The sequence below is a fragment of the Puma concolor genome, chromosome A1 (genome assembly GCF_028749965.1).
Source record: "Puma concolor isolate L17-30 chromosome A1, mPumCon1.1.hap2, whole genome shotgun sequence".
In the NCBI taxonomy this organism is placed as follows: domain Eukaryota; kingdom Metazoa; phylum Chordata; class Mammalia; order Carnivora; family Felidae; genus Puma; species Puma concolor.
In genome coordinates, this window is record NC_141667.1 from 53,314,998 (window position 1) to 53,330,762 (window position 15,765).

Sequence of the window (15,765 nt, forward strand, 5' to 3'; positions counted from 1 at the left end):
ACCTCAAAATCTCCGATCTTCCTCTATGGCTTACTTTTGTATCACTTTTCTAAGATACAGGTAGATTCACCTTTAAAACTTCATTAATTGTTGCTATTGTGTTAGGAGAGAAGTTATTTTAGCTTCAATTGCCAAACAATTACTTCTAAGTTAAGACCTCTTGGCAAGTAAGTGGGCAGTAGGGGCCAAATTATAGTGCAAGGAAAATAAGACTTGGCAATAAAAATGCCAATAGAATGTTAACAAAATGAGCACCAGCAAGAGCCAATGGGCTAAAGACATTCCTATATTTTTCCATATAAATGGGGGCAGGATAACATAAAGCCATGTTTCTCCTTGCATATAAATATATATATACACACACATATATATATAATGCAAATGAAATGCACATAAATCTTGTGTTTTAAAAACTCATAACCCCTGCTTCTTGTTCCTCTTTTAACTGTTCCTAAGTATTTTTGTCATCTGAAAAGTGTAAATTGATTTTGGAAAAACCGATTAATATCAGAATAGAAACAGTAAAGAGTGGCTGTGTAAATATGAGTCAACTTGATATATCATTTTTTAAAATTTCCATTTATACGCTACTTAAATCCAGTTCTCTATTTTGTATGTGATTTATATATTATTGTTAATGGTGCAAAAGTAAAAGTAAATATGGGAGTACCCGGTGGCTTAGTCAGTTAAGCGTCCAACTTCGGCTCAGGTCATGATCTCATGGTTCATGGGTTCGAGCCCTGCATCAGGCTCTATGCTGACAGCTCAGAGCCTGGAGCCTGCTTTGTATTCTGTGCCTCCCTCTCTCTCTCTGCCTCTCCCCTGCTTGTGCTCTATCTCTCTCAAAAATAAATAAACATTAAAAGGAAAATTTAAAAGATTAAGTAAGTTTATTTTTAAATAATCGATAGCTATAATTATGACTAATAATCTATAAAATATATTTTAAAATGGTTTCTCAGAATGAATAAAAAATAAAATGTCAATATATTCATTATATGTTTGTAAGATCAAGGAAAAATACCCACCAGTTTACACTGGTGGTAGTAGAGATGTGTATTTTTTATAAAGAAAGCATAAATCTGTAAAAATATGCATGGTGTGTTAAGTGAAAATATAGACTATAAAATTATCTTTACAAAACAAGTGCAATGTGTAAAACATGAATAAACTAATAGACGAGAGCTAGAAGGTAATACAAATTAAAACACAGTTTTAATAAAATAATAGGGATATGGGTAATTTTTGCTTTTGATATTTGTTGGTATTTTCAAATTGGTTTCGTCACAATGTACCACCAAACATAAATGAAAATGGTGACGAAGCACAAAATCAATGAGAAAATCTCAGTGACAAATCTCTTTTCTCTAGTTGCTTAGAGACAAAACCACAACACCATTCTTTACACCAGTGGCTCTCAACTGGGGACAATCCCCTCACCCCACATGGCACATTTAGCAATTTCTGGAGACACTTTTGGTTTTCACAACAGCAGGAGTACTTCTGGCAGCCGAGTGGAGTAGAGGCAAGAAAAGCCATGAAATTTCTTACAATGCACATGACCGCCCACTCACAACAAAAAAGTATCTGGTCCAAAGTGACAGCAATGCTGAAGGTAAGAAACTTTGTTATAGAATGATCATAAAACAAATTGTGCCCTTCCCCAAAGTTAACATATATACACCCTTCCCATATAGTTAGGAAAAACACTTTGATTTACATTCTTAAAAAATTCCCACAACCACTTAATTACTTGGAGGAGCACACCAAAGCACACATGATGCACTAAAACATGAAACTTGAGATACTTCCTTAGCCTGCTGTCTCCTGCAGAGGAAGTCCATTATCACATCTTTATTTCATGCCCATAGTTAAGCAAGAGCATTGTTCAGGGTACCCACAAGGTAACAGCAAAAAAATTGCCCTAAGAGTTAACCAGAAAAAATAGACTTATAAACTGTCAATATCAAGTGTCATAGATGTTTTAAAATAGGTAAGTCTTCTAGAGATGTAATCTTTATAATGAGTCTCATTTATACTACATGGGATGGAGGAAGGAAAGCTCTGGGAAGAAAAGGAAAAGAATTCAACTACCTTTAGGAGAATTATCTGCAGAAGCAATTAACCAGAAATCAGAAAAATGTGTTCTCAATGAAAAAAAAAATTCAACTGAAAATGAGGTATTTATGATAACAAAAAGGGGGGGAAAGGGTGTGGTGTTTTCACACAGTGTCCACTCACTGCCCATAACCCCCGAGTTTATGATTCATAAACATGTAGCAGCCATTATTTCCTGGCAATTATTGGCCTTAATTGTTATCTGATAGATTCTTCTAGGGCAAAAGAAAATTATTAGACAAGTTAACCAACAGCACCCGTTCATAATGACAGAAATTACAACACATGAAATATTCTGGATCTTATGTAAATTTTCCTTTATTGCATGGTTTAAATCATGCTCAACAGATGTAATTTAAAGTATGTGTTTCTGAAGGATGGGTATCATTTCTTCTATTTAATGTATACTGAATAAACTATCTACTTGGAATCACTAATAAAATTAAGATTTTTTTAAGGCGAAGAGAGTGAGAAGTATCATCTTATGATTAGTTTCTCTGATCTATCCACTCTTTCAAAAAAATAGCAACTACAACAAAACAGGGTTCTCAAGGAATGAACATGATTTTTTTTTAACGAGTCTTTGCTACAACTTAAAACTGCAGCATGGTTAAGATCAAGCAATGTGAAGTCAGTCATTTGTTAGCTGTGTGACCTTGAACGAGTCACTTAACCTCTCTTGGCCTCAGGTTCCTCTTTTGTAAGTAGGCTGATGTAGCTACCTCACTGTTTTTATAGGAGCATTGGATGAAATAATGCAAATCAACAGAATACTTGCATGAGTTAAGAACTCAATAAGCACTAGCTTTATTCTATTCTATTTGTGTTACATGACTTGGAAAATGTTGGGTAATATACAAGAGAGGGAGAGGGGATGATGGTGCAAAGGAGTAGAAGAAAAAGGAGAGAACATAATAGCTTGCTAAAAGTTGGGTAGGAGAACTTCTAAGCATAATTCACTTAGGCTTAAGCCTGCCTGTAGTCGGAGAGTGTTCATATACACTTCACCATGCTTCATTGCTTCTTGGCTATCCTTCTGTGTGTCCCAGGTAACCTCACTTACTTACCCTTTCTCCACAGAGGCCAATTTTAACCTCCTCTATTCTCAATAGGAAATGTCTCCCATGTTGGAGAGAATATAGAGGTCTTCAATTAAGTGAGCCTTTAGCTTCCTGTCCCACCGCCCCACCCATCTCCTGTGTTGTATCTGCAACCTGCTCCCTTCCAAAGGAAACTTCTCCAAATTATATATCACTCCTTTTAGTAATTGCTCTCTCCCCATTTTACTTCAGATCCAAACTTTTCAAAAGTATAGTTCCCAACTACCAAAGGTCCTCTATATTTACCAGTGAGCTATTGTTACTACTACACTCGGTAGATGAATCTCACAACTTATTTCAATTGATCATTTTGGCATGTGACACAACTGATCACTTCCTTCTTTTTTAAACTCTCTTGTACCTCCACTTCCAAAACACTGTTATCTGCAGGTTCTCTTCCTAACTCTCTGATTGTTGCTTAGCTCCTTGTTACTCTTTGTGGACTCCTTTTCAGTGTTCCTCCACTTGTGCTCACCAGATCTCTAACTGTAGCTGTCTTTTCACTTTCCCTTTTTAATTTTGTCCATTCATACTGTTATAAATATTACTTATACGATGACAATGTAGAAGCTCACCTCTCTAGTCATGACTTTTTTACGTAGCTCTAGAACTGTATTTCCCAATCCCCACTGGGAGATTTCATGTGTGTTGAAAAGTCAACATATCCCAAACTGAGCTCACCATCTGCCCGTATACCTAATCCCTGACTCCCGCCTCCAACTTGGATGCCCCTTTTGTTTCTGAATATTAATAAATAGTACCATCAGAAATTTGGGATTCACCAGGTCCTTCTGCTTATACCTCATAAATGTGCTGTTTTTCTTTCTTCTATTTTACATCCCTGCCTCAATTCATCAATTCTTCCTGGATTTTTGCAGTGAGTTTTCATCTTATCCCCCAACTTAAGTCTTGCTTGACTCTTCATATTTCAGAAGCATCTTCTTGAAGTGTGAATCTGTTCATGCAATTCTCCTATTCACATCCTTTCATGGATCTCTACAGTCTTTGGAACAAAATTTAACACTTCAAGCTGCAAAAATGGTCTCTATAATTTGATCACCACCTGTGATCTCAATACAAGCTCTTATCACCTCCTTACTCCCACTCCCAATTCCAGTCAAAGTTACTTGCAAATTCCTAACCCCATTTATTTTTCTGTGTCTTTTTCTCCTATGTGCCATTATTTCTACTTGGAACATCTATCCACAGTCCTATAATTTCTAGTTAATTTCTTCACCTAGAAATTTCTATGTAATATCTTAGTATTCTGCATTCCCAATATGCCCTTTGTATTTCCTCTTTCAAAGCACTTATAATCCTGTATTGTGATTTTTTTCTATATTAAACAACGAATGCCTTGAATTTGAGGACTATGATTTTATGCTCTGTTTCTCCACATATATGGTACGGTGTCTAGTGAATAATAACAAATTGCTGCTATGAAAACAAATAGTTCACCCAATATTTGTGGCATTCACCCAGGGTCTAACATCCAACCAGTCATTGTGTATAGAGCAAAACCACATGGAGTGATATATTATAACTCTGTCTACATGTAGTTTATAACATGATCAGGAAAACAGAATGAATATGTAACATACACAGCATTTTGAAATGGCAAATAACAAATGAATGGTGAAACCAAGAAGTGACAAAGGAATTCATGGGAAATACAGACCACTAGGTACTCATTCAGCTGCTCATAAAAAAAGCTTTAAAGAAAAGATAAGACTATGCTAAGCATAAGTACAGTAAGAGTCTACAGAAGAATTAAGAATAGTGAGCACCTAGATATTAAGTCTCATGAGGTCAGGAGACAAATCAATTTTGTTCATTGCTCTGTCTCTGAGGCCTACAACATGGCTGGATCATAGTAGCTGCTAAATAAGCATTTGTGTTGAATTGAATTTTAAACTGTGCATCTGGTGATGCAAGAAAACATCTGTTTTAAAAAAAAGGCAGCAGTTTTCTTCATTTGCCATTCCATAAAAAGGTAATTTGTGTGTGTGTTTACTAGAACTCTTTCCTCAAAAGTGAAATATTGCTTCACTCTTTGGTTGGCAAATGTGTTGTTTCAAGATGGAGAAGAATCTACTTTAAATGAAGAGAAAGCTATTTCAGTCCATAATTCTCAGAGCCAATTTTGGATCTTAAAATGCACTTTTCATCAAAGAACCTTAACAAAAAGATCCCTGCCAATGTAACCAAGACATCTAAAAATATTTCATTCTAGAGCCAAGCTTTCCACTCAGGAGCATTCTAATTGAAATCACATTCTTCCAAAGATCTAGCATTGGGCCAACAGTCACCTGAGTAAGCTACCAACCTCACCTTCACGAGTAAGAACTCACAACTGTATGACATTTAGGAATTCTGCAGTTTCCTTACATTTATGCTAGATTTCCATGTTTTCCTGGAACTTTTTTGTACTCAACAGAGCTACTAAATAAACCAAACCAGAAATACATATAACTTTGAGTTGGAAGTCAAATTATTATGTCCCCTCTCAATTCACACATAAAAAAAAAGAAAAAAAACAAACTTGAGACCTAGTATATTACCTTTAGGGCAGCAGCTGGAGTGGACACAAATTCTCTTGAATGATAGTCTGTTATTCAGTCTTCTACATAAGCTATGTTCATGGAACATCAACACTTTCACATGTATAGTTTTGTTAATTCTGGTAGTCACCTGAAATAGGTACAATGGGACTATTCCTCCTCTTTAACAGGTGAGGAAATTTAGCCCTGTCCATCTGTGAATTCCCTGAGGATGACTGAGCAGCAGAAGCAGAACTAGTATTCAAGACTCCTGATTTGGTTCAGATTTTTCGATCACTGTCATTTACCAAGAGTATCACATTGACATGTCTCTTTTCTTTCAGTACAAATGAGTCAGTGACAATCTAAATGGTCTGGAGCCTACCATCCTTCAAAGGAAGATTCACCATAGTAAAAGAAAGTTACAATTACCAGAGGTTGCAGGTAATAAAAGATAATGAGGCAAAAACATGTATGTTAATCACTTTTGAGGTTTCATTTAAATAATCAACCATTCTTTCAGAACTAAAAATAATCAAGACATATTAACACTTTTAGACCCCTATACTAGAGGTAATATGCCACAAGCATCTTTATTTTATTTACACACCAATGATGAAATTTCCCAGCTGTTGCTTCAAATCAAATAAGCATACTTAAAAATAACATACATCACAAAATTTTTCTTTGAAGGATAATTTAAGTCACTATAATGTTAGCTGAAATAAGTGTTAATTTTTCAACAAGTAAAAAATGTGTCTGGACAAGTCCGCATGTGGTAGCAGTAGGCTAAGAAAGGAATCTGGCATGGAATTTTTAACATTTCGTTCTAATCATTAATGCTGCAGTACTGGCCTATTTACAACCTGACATTTGTTTTTGCACTTTCAACATCCCATGATTTTTCATCAACAGTAAATAGCTTTAAGAGATGTCACCCCGCCTTAGCTGGGTCTATATTTTGACTAGCAGGTCTTGGCATTGTGTCCAGCTCAGATACCTCTCCAAAATGCTGTATGCAGGTAAAAGGTGAACAAAATTTAAAACACACACACACACACACACACACACACACACACACACACACAGCACAGCACTACTCTAAACAGTTGGGGGATATAATATATCCAAGTTCATAGCTGACCTATCACAGGTGACCTATCATCTCATCATTGTTTGTTTAGAATCTATTTCCTAATTTTCCATAGAACACCATTTTTGTGATGCTCCAAAGAGGAGGGCTGTAAAAAAATAACACAAATAAATCAAAAGGCAAAAGAAAGCAGCCTAATTTAACCACATGCAGGACGCACAGAACCACATCTGATTTCTGTCATCACTTTGTGTCTAGCAACACAATTTAGATTCAAGTTTTTGGGACTTAGGAAGTACCCACATTAGGACCTTTTTAAATTTTTCTAGTAAAACTAAAAATTTAAACTAATGAAAGACCTCTAGAATTCCACAAAAGCGAATATTTGTGCATCTGAGAAATTAGTTTCCCAAGGAAAATGTATTCTCTAGACACACAGGGAATTTTCATAATATGTGGGAAATCTGTGGTTCTGAATCACCCAATATTGTCTCAGTCTGTTTTTATATCCTATATGAAAAAAGCCTTCCCAATAATTAGAATATAAGAAGATACATGGCATTAAAACTTTGCAGAAACTTTATAGAAAGAGTTGAATATTCCCTGGAGTAGTTATGTTTTATAATGTCATAATGCTAATGACTATCACCTGTCTTTGGACAATGTATAGGGATGAGGTTAGTTATTTGAGTTTTCTCTCTATTTAAACTCTGGGAATATGAAAATCTGCATAATGTTAAGAACATATCAACTACTTTTGCTGTCTTGAGTTAATTAGTAAATGTCCTAACTTTCAAGTCCTGATGGCTGGCTGAGAAGTCTTTTACATAAAACTTTACACACTACACCCTTTTCTTTATTAGTGCATTTCATTTCTAGGAAGAACCATGCCACAACAGTCTTCTGAAATGTGCGGTGTGCTTTCAGTATTGAAAGTAACATTACCATCTTACAGTCAAATGTGGCCTTTATAGACAGACTTTTCCAAGGGAGAAAACTTTAACAACACAGAGTAGAAAAGTCACTGGAGAAAGAAGTAGCCCAAGTATTCTGGGGTATCTAGGACACTTGTCATGGTTTTGTCTGTCTGCAGTGCCCCCACATGGGCAGCAGGGGGCGCTCCTGCATGAAACAAACCCCCCACAAGTGTCCCTGGTCAGGAAGAGAGGCTTTTTCTCAGCATTTGCCCCAATTCCAAGGAGGTAGCCACTAAGGAGTGCTGCTGTCCATAAACTGTACAAGCTTAGGACACGCAGTGTACAACACTGCAAAAGTGACTAGATAGGGCACATGGGTCTGAGCCTACCTTCAGAACACAGGGTGGACAATTTTTTAATTTATTTTTGTGGGGAAGAGACATTAAAAGAGCAGGTGAACAATTGTGGGGGGAGGTGACAGCCATCAGCTTGTAAAAAGGCCATCTCTGAAAGCAACAAGTGGACATCTGTATCCCAGGGTCATTTATTTAGTCTATTAGCGACAGTTTAGTTTGTAAGATTATATTCCTTGTGAAATAGCCTCAAAACCGTTCCCTCTTTTCCTGACCCCACTCCAAACTCAGAAAATCACTTGATGAACCTGGTTCCTCAATAAACCTTAGGAAATGTGGCTTCTGCAAGGGATCTTGTGCATGTGGTTGTGTTTTGCACATGAATTATGATGCTTTTACTTGCTCTGTACCAATTCTCAAGTATCCGAACCAGGTTGGAAAAATCATTAGGGACCAAAAAGCAAGGGCTCTGAAACCTCAAACACAGTGGGTTCCAAAGCAAAATTCCCAGCCCTCATCCCCATTTCATATGCTTACTCATGCTTATGCCACCCCCACTGACTGACCCCTTCCTACTTCCTGTCCCCAAATGAAGGTCTGTAGAGGTACAACTATAAACCTCAGTACTCACCATATTGACTTCGGAAACCATATCGATGCTAGCAATGTCAATGTTCATTCCCACGGCCACAGGGGGACCTGCAAACCAAGATGGCCAGCCACGTGATTTCTCAGAACTTCATTCATTCTCAGCAAGAGTAGTCCCTGGGCTTGGGGTATTCTGCCCCAGATCCCTCCCCCGCTGTTCACCCTCATTGCTCCTTTTTAAAAAGAGTGCCAGGCACTCCTCTAGGAAACGCTCTATGGAACATGCACACATGTGCCTTTGTGGAAGAGATTCCAATTTTGTCTACATATGTAGCTGTCTCAGTGTGAGAATACACACAACTCACAGAAGCACAGGAATCAGTCTAGCCCGAGGGAATTTTATATATTGCACTAAAACCCCCTCCTCCTCATTCTTTCCCACTGTCCTTCAGTGAGCAGGTTTAACTCTTTGAGCTTCATAAGAGTCTAAAGCAAAATTAAATGGGCATAACAGTGTATCTAAGGCTGCAGCAAGGGGTCCTTCACCCTTCTCCCACCTACCTCCCCACCTACTTTCTGGCGCTCCCGAACCCCCCCTCCCTCCCACCGCCCTAAGCAGTGGGGCTTCCAGGACTGGAGAATGCCCAGACACCAGCCACTTTAAACCATGCCAGAACTCTTCCAAAGTAGGCGGGCACAGGGGATTAATGCCACTTTTCAACCAATTGCCTGCACATTTTATTCTCAAAAATGTTCACGATGGCCTCCAGTAAGCCAGGTTCTCTGGGTACACCATTAACTAAACTTAAGAGGCTCGTATCTCAATGAAGCAAAGACGGTGAAGCAAAGGATTTTAGCAGTGAAGGTGAAGGACAGCAGTCACCTATAAACTCTAAGAGGGTCTCACTGAAAGACCATCTAAGTGCTGGATACTGACAAATAGACTTAAGTTTGGATCACTTTCTCAATATGGTAACACAGAGACACATCCGATATACCACATGCAGCCAACAATAGGGAGAGGGAAGGCACAGCGCACACAAAGCTCAAAAGACAGCTTAGGCTATAACTAGGCTGTTTCTTATTTCCAAGGCAACCCCATTACCTCCAAAATCTGGTCTCAGACGAATGTCATAGCCTTTCAGGAGTCTATCCACTGTCTCTTTAACCAGCGACATATTACTAGGGTCATTGACACTAAAAAAAAAAAAGAAAAGACAATAAACAGGCATCAATAAGGCAGCAGGCAGAGCGTCTTCAGCATCTATCCGATCCTCACTACAGATCCCTGCTCACAGAGGTATGCAGACAGAGCCCTTCAAAGTGAAATGAAAAAGAGAAATGCTGGGCACACTTACCTCTGAGCACAGACAGCGGCGATTATTAAGGGGAATGACCAAATCCCAAAGTAGCCCTTTTTCCGGACTCTCCACATCCCTTTAGTTTTTGATGGGATTGAGGGTTTCACTGAAGAGAGGAGATCCAACTTAGTCTGCCCAGTGCAGTAATTCTAATGTGAGGCGCATGCGCACGGTGTACCAAAACATCAAAGGGGCAGCGGCGGCTGCCTGGGACCGAGCAGATTTTCTTGCTAAGGAAAAAAAAAAAAAAAAAAAAAAAAAATTAAAGGGGAGAAAGAAAAAACATATATGTGTACAACATATACATAGTTGAATATCACCCCACTGGAGGGCCCAGAGTAAAATCTTTGTTTTCCTTCCGTTAAGACAAAAACAACTAGAGCCTCGGGTAAGTTTTGGTAGTTGCGGGAGGCAGTTTTGCACCTCACGGGTTGTGGGTTTTTGGGGCGTGTATGTATGTTTCCTCTTAAATATGCAAAACCAGATTAGGAATTTAAAAGACAGCAGGTGTGGAGTGCTAGTGGAAGACGGGTGCCTGGGAGCCCATTTCTGGTCTCAGCAAGCCTATGAGGCGAGGAGTTTGAACTTTATTTCCTGGAGAATAGCATCCCCTGCGTGGGGCGAGACGTGTGCTGGAGGTGGGGGTTGTGCGGCGGGGGTTGGGGGGGAGGGACGGTGGGTGCAGTAGTCGAAGGGGGAGGGAGGAAAGAAACCAATGGGAGAAGTGCTGAGCAATCCATTGGATTTGGGGCGGGGAGGGGGGGTAGAGAATAAGAAATGGAAAAATAAGAAAGAAAAAGAAAAGAATAAAATGGTGCCTGGTCTCTTCTAGGAGTCAAGGAGCAAGCTTTTCTTCACTACTCACGAGCGATTTCTTTCTCCTTCTCCTCACCCTTTACCCCCTATTCCCAGAGAAGAAAACGTCGGGGTCCCGGTTTCTTGCCGTGTGACGTGCCTGACCCGCTAGTCCGGATTATTTATAGAAGGGGGGGGGGCGAGGGGAGCAGAAAGGCAACGTTCTCTCTCCAGGTTTCGGTCTGATTCTGCATTGGGAAATTATTAGTGGGGAGGGTGGGGTTTGGATCAGGGGGTGCTGGGACACGGGGGCGTGGGGAACGCGCGTGGCTAGCACCGGAGCCTGGGTGCAGGGTGCGAGGGGGCTGGGGCGGGGACACGGTGCAGGAAGGGCGGGTGGCCCTGGGGCGGACCCCCACCCGACGCCCCCTCGGAGCACGCGCACAGGCGCGCGCACGTGAAGGCACATTCCCCACCCGCCCCCCGCCCCTCCTTACCTCGCCTGCTGGCGCTCGCCGCCCACTCCCGCCGCGTGCTGAGCTGGAGCCTCCGGCCTCTCTGCCCTAGGCGGAGAGCCGGGCGTGTGGCGGCCTGGGACACCTGGCTATTCCGGGGATGTGTGTGCCTCGGGACGGGAAAAGCCAGAGCAGTCCCTAGAAGGCAGCAAAATGAGGATGGGGCCCAGGAGCGCCAGGGGGCCCGGTGTTCTCCCCCGGTCTCCGCGCCACCCCTCGTCCTCGCTTCCCTTCCCAGGGCGGGGGGACACTCTCACACCCTGAGGTTGTCTCTTCCCTCCCGCCCGAGGCTTTGCCGGACTCCCCACGGCTGCCGAGTCCCAGAGGAGGCAGCGAGCGAGCTCTGTGGTCGGAGAGGGAGGGAGATACTCAATTCAGGGCAGAAATGTTTCCTCAGCTCGCGGGAGAGAGACGTGCCGCGGGCGCCGCGGGCTGCCACTAGGCTGGGGGATCTGGGCCGCGTTAAGGAGCCCGAACCCAAGGTTGGGACGAATGCCTCCCCGCTTCTCCCGAGTTATCTTGGAACTGGGGAGGAGGGGGGGAGGGGAGGGAGGGCAGGTGCTCCCAGCGGCCCCTCCCCCTACTCCTCGGTGCAGAACTGGAAAAGCGAGAGCGCAAACCTACATCCTTGGACCCAGAGCAGTTTTCGCTTCTCACTCTTGAGGGCTGACCGTTGCTGTCTATTAACTGAGCGCTTACTACTTGCCTGGAGTGCTTTGTTAATACAACAATCCTAGGATTTAGCCCTCACCTCAGTTTCCCCATATCGATTTAGAAACTGGCACACTGAAGCGAAGCAACTCGCCCAAGGTCACCTAGGAGGCGAGAGGTGGAAACAGAATTGGACTCCAAAGCCAGCGTCCCTAACCACTAGACTAGACAGCCTTGGTTCCCACGTCCGAGACCTTGCCGGCTGCCGGCTCTCGGCCGCGGCGCAGTTCCCCCGGCCCGAGGAGCCCTCGGCCGCTGCGGGAGTGGGAGGCGCGCGCTGGCGGGCCAAGTCGGAGAGGAGGAGGGGCGCTCGCCGCCCGCAGCCGAGGCAGGGGCTGGCGGCGCTCGGCCGGCTCTCGGTCCCCGCAGCACCCGGGCCTCCCCGCGGTCCAGGTCCGAGCCTTGCTCCTGACCCATTTACCTCCGGACAACCTCCCTCCTCCCCCGCTTAGGTCAGAGGGTCATCCTGGGGACGCTTGGAGGAATGACTCCGAGGGGAGGGTGGAGGCGAGAGGGCTTTGAGGCGGGAATCCGAAAGCGCCCCTGGGAGGAAACGCGAGCGGGAAGGAAGAGCTGTGTGCCTTCACAGAGTAAGGGAGTTTCTGAATTAGGGACAGGTGAAAATCAGCGCCATAAACGAGAACGGTGAAATCTGTAATTCTTCCATCATTAATTACTCAGGTTGCGAGTTACAGGAACCAAAATATAGACCCATGATAGAGCAAAATTGCCAATTTTCCTCCATTTCTTTTTACATTTCTCTACAATGGGAATCTTTTACACAAGCGAACGTCCTGAAGGAAGAACAAAGTTTAGATTACTAGCATTACGTCCAGCGGATTCCTAAAGCAGTTTGAACCCCAAGTAACTAGCTGGTGAAACCCTAGCAATCTTGTCTTTTCCTTCCGACTTTTATTTATCCTTGTTGCACTTTCTGCACTGCCAGCCTTTCCCGCTTACGCTCTCTTCAGTTTGGGTTGGGAAAGAAAAAAATCAGTAAAAAGAACAGTACCACAAATACTGTCATTCAGCAGTAATAATAACAGCCCAGTGAAGAGTTAAACAAGTACTTATTGAAGGCTTACCTTATACAGAAAATTAAGGGAGAGGTAAGCAAAGAGTTAAAATAACTTGTGTCTCAGCATGTAAAACAATAGCACAGTGCAAACTGAGAGTTTCAAAGGAACTGGAGGCAGAACTTTGGGTTTAAATCCCAGTTTGAATACTCCGTATCTTTGTGACTTGGACAGGTCAGTTAGCCTCTCTAAGCCATGGTTTACTCCTGTGTAAAACTGAGAATGATAATTGAACCTTCTCCATTTGATTTTACAATGACATAAATATATGTGGAGCATTTGGCATGAAATTAACAAATATTAACAATTTTTAATAATAAAGCATAATGAGTGGACAGGAAAACAAACAAGGTTTAATAGCATTAATCTATATAGTCTGAGTGGACATAAATTTAATGCAATTATCGTAGACAGACTTGAGAAGAGAGAAACAGACATTTCAAGGGAATTAAGGTTAAAAAGGCAATGTATTGAAACCAATCAAAAGGAGAAAAAATATTTTCTCTATGTGGTAACATCTCAGGGATATCTATTACCAATAGATGTTACTAACATAATCAAAGAGATATTTCCACTAGCTATAAAACCTGAGATCAACTTATACCTGAAATGGGTCTTTATTGTACAGCAGACTTCTAGGACTTCTCTAGGACTTCTCTCCGGAAGACTGATATCGCTACCTAGGAATGTGAAAATTGGAACAATAATGTGCAAGGGAGGGCACTACTGGAATCTGAAGATGTATCAGTTGCTGGAGAGCATCCTCTGTGATCCCAGATACACAATGAGAAGGCAAAATTGTAAGTACTATTTAGAGATCATGACTCAAAATCATCTCTGTGCATGAAGCATATAAATGCCAGATAAAAGCAATCATCAATCATCTGCTCTTAATCTTTACTAAAATAGTCATTCATTTATTCAGTAAATATGTACTGGGCACCTACTCTATGTCAAACATTATTTGACAAGCACTGGGGATGACATGTGGTAAAGGCAGACATGGTCCTTATCCTCTTGGAGTTCACACTCCCACATGGGTAGAGCCAATATAGAAGTAATAACTGGTGTAGCATGATGTGTAAAGTGGGAAAGACAGGATATTATGGAATCCATAATTGCTGCAAATAAACCAGTTTGAGTATTTGAATAAAACTTGCTGGATAAATTCATGCTTCAATTGAGATTTGAAAGATGGGTTAGCCTAATGAAGAGTTGGGGGAAGAATATTCCAGGAAGAAGAAATAGTATGTGCAAATATCTTGGGCCAAGAGAGGATAGCATAGATGAAGAATGAAGGAAGAACCCTGAGACTAAAGGAGAAGGGTAAGAGTGGTCCCAAGAGTGATGCAGTTAGAGATCTGGGCAGTAGCAATTTGGGACCGTTGATCTGTTGAGGTAGGGGAATGACAGGATGAGTTTTAGTGACACTGGAGGAAGATGGTAGTAGCTGTAGTGAGATCTGTTTTTGCAGGAATCCAGAGGAGAATTGATGTTCACCTGAATTAGGATAGTGACAGTAAAGATGTAGAGAAGTTGCCCAAGTTATGTGATAGAACTGACTACACTTTGTGACAGATGGAATATAGGGAATGAGAGAGGTATCCAAAGATGACTCACACATTTCTGGTTTGAGTAGTTCAGTAGTGGTGCTGGAAAAAGTTGCTGGAGATAATACACTCAGGTTGGGTCACAGTTTAAGTTTAAGGTACCTGCTAGACATCCAAGGCACACTGGATGTTTTGATATATGCACCTGAAGCTCAGAAGTGAGGGTTGAGGTGGGACCAATAGAAAATTTCCATGTTTCATCCTAACACCTTTGTTGCCCTTTCCTGCTTTGTATTGTCTCTTTAGAAAATATTACTACCGTATTATATTTTACACATTTTATTTTCATCTTACTGCATGGAATAAAAGTTAAAAAGAAATCACAGAGATTTTTATCTGATTTACTCACTGCTGTATTCCAGTACCTAGTGCCTATAGTAGACACTTAATACATATGTTTTAATGAATGAGTATATATTTGAAGATGCTGAGGGTGTAAATAACTTAAATCATAAGAGCACATAAGACTTTTCTCAGGAGGATGAGCAGAATGAGGAGACTAGAGGATCTAGAAGAGAATCTTCTGGTAAAAGACAGTTACAGCTATCAAAAGACTAAAATTAGGACTGGCCTAAAAGGTAAGAGGAAGATACTGTGGTGATAAAAGCCAAGGAAAGAGAATATTCTGATAAAGGACTGTTCAGCTGTATTAAATTCTTAAAATGTATGTTAATTTTGGAGTAGACATTATGTGCATATGGTATAAAATACAGAAGGTAATGCACTCTGCCTCCCTGATTCCTTCCCTGGAAACTAACACAACTCCGTTGGGAGGGGGTAATGTGGAATTCTGTATCATAGCCTTTTATCTGATGAAGAACAAGTATGGAATATGCCCATGGTGCCAGGTCAGTTTCACTGACCTGCTGCTGGTGGTGAATCATCAGCAGTGATGATTTTGGGGAAGGTTTCATGGAACATGGGTTACCTATTTTGCCAAATCATTTAAATACTTTTTAAATGATTACTTTTCAAAGAAAGTATTTAA

General features: G+C 41.3%; 1 protein-coding gene and 1 long non-coding RNA gene across 5 annotated transcripts in view; one reads left to right on the forward strand and one right to left on the reverse strand.

The window, feature by feature from the left end:
- GABRB2 (gamma-aminobutyric acid type A receptor subunit beta2) overlaps positions 1–11,883 on the reverse strand; it is a 239,307-nt gene extending 227,424 nt beyond the window's left edge. The window contains exons 1-4 of one of the 3 annotated variants that reach the window (XM_086708488.1): positions 11,363–11,883; positions 10,068–10,296; positions 9,815–9,906; positions 8,753–8,820 (exon numbers count right to left, since the gene is read on the reverse strand). In XM_086708488.1, the coding sequence (XP_086564614.1) occupies positions 8,753–8,820; positions 9,815–9,906; positions 10,068–10,144 (237 nt within the window). In that variant the 5' untranslated portion in view covers positions 10,145–10,296; positions 11,363–11,883. Of the gene's footprint in view, positions 1–8,752; positions 8,821–9,814; positions 9,907–10,067; positions 10,297–10,935; positions 11,065–11,362 lie in introns of those variants that run through there. The other 2 variants (XM_025924851.2, XM_086708508.1) reach the window with 2 other exon arrangements.
- A 511-nt stretch (positions 11,884–12,394) lies between these two features.
- Positions 12,395–15,765, forward strand: part of LOC147584169 (uncharacterized) — a 38,703-nt gene continuing 35,332 nt past the window's right edge. Inside the window, exons 1-2 of one of the 2 annotated variants that reach the window (XR_015251964.1) lie at positions 12,395–12,543; positions 13,796–13,967. This is a non-coding gene — a long non-coding RNA (uncharacterized LOC147584169). Of the gene's footprint in view, positions 12,544–12,622; positions 12,737–13,795; positions 13,968–15,765 lie in introns of those variants that run through there. The other variant, XR_015251966.1, reaches the window with a different exon arrangement.